Genomic DNA, 5032 nt, shown 5'->3' on the forward strand with positions numbered 1-5032 from the left:
ATCAACAACTGCTCCACCGCCACCTCCCATCAGTACCACCCCTACCACCACCACAATGCCCCCCAGCACCACCACCGGCGGCAGCACCCCAAAGACGACGACTGTTCCTGTCTCAACGACACCCATTTCAACTACTTCAAGCCCATCCACGCCCACACCAACGTACACCACCACCGTACCAACTCCAGGTRCGTCTCTGATCTGTGCTCTCGTGTGTTTCCTTGCTGTGGAGAATTGAAGGTGTGTGRGCTCCTCCCTTTTTGCATCYSCATGGGATCTGAGATTGCATTAATTGCCACTTGTCCCCTGAAATGGCCTTTGTCCAAAGGTYACCCTTGGGCTGGTCCTTTCAGTAGGAACAAGGATGCAGGGGTCTRTGTCCTCCTYTCCTGTTGAGATATTGATCCTCTTGGTGCTGTGCATACATCCTTTCCTGACCACAGATTCCYATGACAGCTCTTGTTCCACRAGTTAGTGAGGTGTTCAGGTAATGAGGCAGAGATGGARAGCCCCAGCCAGATTGAAAACATTTCTCCTCCTCATCGCTYCCCTATTGGTATACCTCTCTGATTTTTTGAGAATCGGCTTCCAKYACCATCCCCAGTCTCTTCTTTACAAATGGCAGGCCATGWCTCTGTGTGTGCATGTTGAGAAATCTTCTTTCTGGGGCCAGATAGGAARGGTTGGTGCTRGGGACCTTTGCTGTTCTGAGGGGTRGGCTAACCTCTCTAGGTCTGTKGCAGCTGCCTCATGCACAGTTTCTGTTTAGTTCCTGCTGWGTCCCACTGATGCCTTTGTCTGTTTTCTCTGTCCCTGCTGTTTCTAACAGTTACACCTACGACCACAACAAGCACAGCCACCCCTACTGCAGAATGGCCAAACACTTCCTCATCACCGGAGACTCCCTTCAGCACTACCAGCACCACGATGCCTCCCATCAGCACCACCAGCATGAGCACCCCAGGCACAACAACTGTTACTGTGCCACCATCACCTATTTCAACTACTCCAAGCACATCCATGCCCACACCAACATACACCACCACCGTACCAACTCCAGGTACTCCTACATTTTTGCCATCACATGTTCCCTTGCTTCTGGAGTAATGAAGGTCTATAAGCACTGCCTCTTTTTGCCTCTGTTTGGGATCATGGATGGATATAATTCCTAGGTATTCCATGAAATGGCCTGTTCTGAACATGGTGTTTTGGGCTGGCTGTTTAAGAAGGAACAAGGATTAAAGGTCGTGGGGAGAAGGTCTTGGCTTCCCTGACTCAGTAGGACTCCTAGGAGTCATTTCATGCTGGTGCCCAGCTTGGAAACATGCTGAACTGATGAGAAATGTTACTTTTGCTGCTTTTGGGCCTCATCCTTCTGCTGGCCAGAGCTGAATCACTGGAGCCATGGAGTTCATTTTGGAGCAGGGCTTGGTCTAGTGGCAGTGGTATATCAGCCTCTGTTTGGACACAGCTGTGCCTGTTTTTTTCCCTTTTGTCTTCTCCTTTGTCCTCTCAGTGCTAGCACTTGTCAATTGTTATAGATGTTGGAAGGAAGGATTCCCCTCCCAGGCTTTTGTGAACAATTCCTCTCTGCAGACTGCCCCTTGTGGTGAACTCTTGGCCTTTGATGAGATCCATTAGTGCYCAGGGAAATCTCTCGTCAGGCCTTCATTGCACCACAGGGACACCACATGACAATCAGACAGGAATATATTCGCGAATCAGTTAGGCTGCAAAAGATCTCTGAGATCAAGTCCAACCTTTGCCTGAACAGCTCCATGAACACTAAGTGCCACGTCCAGTTTTKTCCTAAAAGCCACCAGGCACTGTGGCTCCATCCCGTCCCTGGGCAGTCCATTGCAGTATCTAATTGTTTGTTCCCTGGAAAAATTCTTCCTAATATCCAACTTAAACCTCCCCTGGCACAGCTTGAGACTGTGTCCTCTTGTCCTATCCTGTTTGTGCTCTCATGCCTGGGCATGCCTCCTTCCCTTACCAGAGTTTTGCATCTCATCTCTTACCCAAGGATTTAGTCAGGGRTTCATGTAACGAAGCAGAGATAGAAAGCCCCAGCCAGATGAAAAGCATTACTCCTCATCATCTCTAACCTACTAGTAGGTCTCTCTGATTTTGTGAAGCATCTTCAGCATTGTCCCCAGTATGTTCACTAGGTAAGGAGGGACATGACCCTCTCTGTGCATGGATTTCAAATACTGTGCTTTCTGGGGCCAGAAAGGGAGGGCTGCTGATAGGGATCTTTGCTGTGCTAAGGGTGGGCTGACCTCTCTAGGTCTGTGGCATCTGCCTCATGTGCAGCTTCTGTTCAGTTCCTGTTGAATCCCACTGATGCCTTTGTCTGTTTTCTCTGTCCTTGCTGTTTCTAACAGTAACACCTACGACCACAACAAGCACAGCAACCCCATCAACAGAACTGACAACCACTCCCTCGTCACCAGAGACTCCCACCAGCACCCCCACCCCCACTACCCCCACTACCACCACTACCCCCACCACCCAAAGCTGGGATTTTCATTAAACTACTTTCTGACCCCCCTAAACTGCCCGAATCGCCCCCCGAGACAACCCCCCCACCACCCCCACCACCACCACCTCTCCGGGCACAACAACCACTGGATTACCAACAACCACCACACGTCCTGGAGGTATGTTCCCAAAAGCAGTAATTCTCACCAAAACCCCTCTACCTGCCATTAGAGAATCGACAAAATGTTCTCTGGTTCTTTTGTAATTTCTGGCCTTGCTATGGGAGTAGTGAAGGTCCATGAGCACCTCCATATGTGGCTCTGGATGGGATCAGGGATGGGTGTAACTTCTGGGCATTCCACAAAAAGTTGTGTTGCCAAATCTGGCCCTTGGGCTGGCTATTTCATAAGGAACAAGGATTTAGGGGTCCATGGGGGAAGGTCTTGTCTTTCCTAACTCAGCACGTCTCCTAGGAGGTATTTCATGCTGGTACCCAGCTTAGACAGATGCTGAAGTGCTGGGTGACATTGCTTTTGCAATGGACCATGTTCTTCAGGTATCCAGAATGTAGTCACTGGACCCATGGAGTGCAATCGGAGTGAGACTTAGTCTTGTGTCAGTGGCATTCRAGGCTCTGTTTGGGCTCAGCTGTGTAGACTTTCCTACCTTTCTCCTCCTCCAAAGCCATCTCAGTGTTAGTGGTTGTCAGCTGTTAGACATGTAAGAAGGAAGGATTCTCCTGCCAGGCTTTTGRGAACAGTTTTACTCTGCAGACTGCCTCTTACTGTGAACTGTGKTTTTGGGCTGATGCTTTGTCTGATGAGATCCACTAGTGCCCAGGAAACCTGCATCAGGCTGACATTGAAATACAGAGGGAATCACTTTCCAGTCAGRCAGGAGCATATTCCTGTGCACGCTTTCTTCCCTGACCACAGCTTCCACTCTTATGTCCTATTCYGTGAATTAATGAGGTGTTCAGGTAATGAGAGAGAGAAAGAAAGCACCAGCCAGATTCAAAGCATTACTCCTCCTMATCTCTTACCTATTGGTAGATTTCTCTGTTTTTATGAGAAGTACTTTCCAGCACCATCCCAGGTCTGTGGCAGCTGCCTTATGCTCAGCTCTGTTCAGTCCCTATTGAATCCCACTGATGTCTCTGTGCCTTTGCCTGTTTTCTCTGTCCCTGCTGTTTCTAACAGTTATACCTACAAAGACACCGAGCACAGGATCCTCTACACCAGAATYGCCAACGACTTCCATGCCAACGTCATCTGAAACTCCCATCAGCACTGCCAGCACCACAGTGCCCCCCAGCAGCACCACCAGCATCAGCACCCCAAAGACAACAACACCAATTGTTACTGGCACATCAACAACCTCCTCAACTACTTCAAGCACATCCACACCCAAACCTGAATATACCACCACTCTACCAACTCCAGGTACTTCTGCTTTGTCTGATCTTGTATGTTTCATTGCTATGGAAGTTAAAAAGGTCTGTTAGCACCTCTATTTGTGCCTCAGTATGGAATTACAGATGGGTGTAATTGCTATGCTTCCCATGTAATGTTCTTTGCCCAAAGCTGGAACTTAGGCTGGCTGTTTCAGAAACTGTCATGGTTTGGACACTGGCCAAACACCAGGCACCCTCAACAGCTGCTCAGTCATCCTCTTCTGCCACAGCTGGGCAGAGGAGAGGGAAAAAAAAAGACTTAACAAAGGGTCATGAGTTGAGATAAGGAACTGGGAGAAAGCACTCCAAGGGTAAAACAGGCTCAACTTAGAGTTACAAGGTAAATTGATTGCTAACAGAGACAGAGGAGGATAATGTTAAAGATGTCCTTTCTTCCCCCAACCCCTCCCTCCTTCCCACCAACAATACAGGGGAACAGTGCATGGTTGTTTTGTCAGTCAGTCACCAGGATCTTCTTTTGCTGCTTAGGGAGAGGAGTCCTTCCCCTGCTGTGCGGTGGGGTCCCTCCTGTGGGAGACAGTTCTCCATAAACTTCTCTGGCATGGGTCCATCTCACAAGCAGCAGTCTTCCCAAAAATGCTGGGACATGAATCTTCTCCTATGGGGAGACAGTGCTCCCAAAACTGCTGCAGCATGGGTCACTTGTCCACGGGGTGCAATCCTCCAAGGACAGGCTGCTCCAGCCTGGAAGCAGGGCCCTCTCTCTCCATAGGGACTCCCACTGGACCACAGCCTCCTCCAGGCATCCACCCTCTCCAGTGTGGGCACCTCTCCCACGGGCTGTGGGTGGATCTCTGCATCCCCCGTGGGCCCCATGGGCTGCAGGGGCACAGCTGCTCCACTGTGGTCTTTACCRTGGTCTTCACCATGGCCTGTAGAGGAATCTCATCTCCAGTGCCTGAAGCACCTCCTCCCCCTCCTTCTCCACTGACCTTGGTGTCTCCATGTTGTTCCTCTCATGTCCTCACCTCCTCCTCCTTCTCTGGCTAGGAAAAAACTATGTGTCCTTTGTTTTGGTTTTCTTCTTAAATACATTATCACAGAGGTGTAACCAACATCTCTAATTGTCTGAGG

General features: G+C 49.7%; 1 protein-coding gene across 1 annotated transcript in view; it reads left to right on the forward strand.

Annotated features, from left to right (window-relative positions):
* Nucleotides 1-5032, forward strand: part of LOC130584440 (mucin-2-like) — a 64108-nt gene that overhangs the window by 34161 nt on the left and 24915 nt on the right. Inside the window, exons 32-35 of the mRNA XM_057384414.1 lie at nucleotides 34-188; nucleotides 830-1060; nucleotides 2388-2680; nucleotides 3684-3926. Coding sequence (XP_057240397.1) covers nucleotides 34-188; nucleotides 830-1060; nucleotides 2388-2680; nucleotides 3684-3926 — 922 coding nt within the window. The remainder of the gene's footprint in view (nucleotides 1-33; nucleotides 189-829; nucleotides 1061-2387; nucleotides 2681-3683; nucleotides 3927-5032) is intronic.

This window comes from Malurus melanocephalus, unplaced genomic scaffold (assembly GCF_030028575.1).
Source record: "Malurus melanocephalus ecotype Western Australia unplaced genomic scaffold, MMel_1.1 scaffold_708, whole genome shotgun sequence".
Taxonomy (NCBI): Eukaryota; Metazoa; Chordata; class Aves; order Passeriformes; family Maluridae; genus Malurus; species Malurus melanocephalus.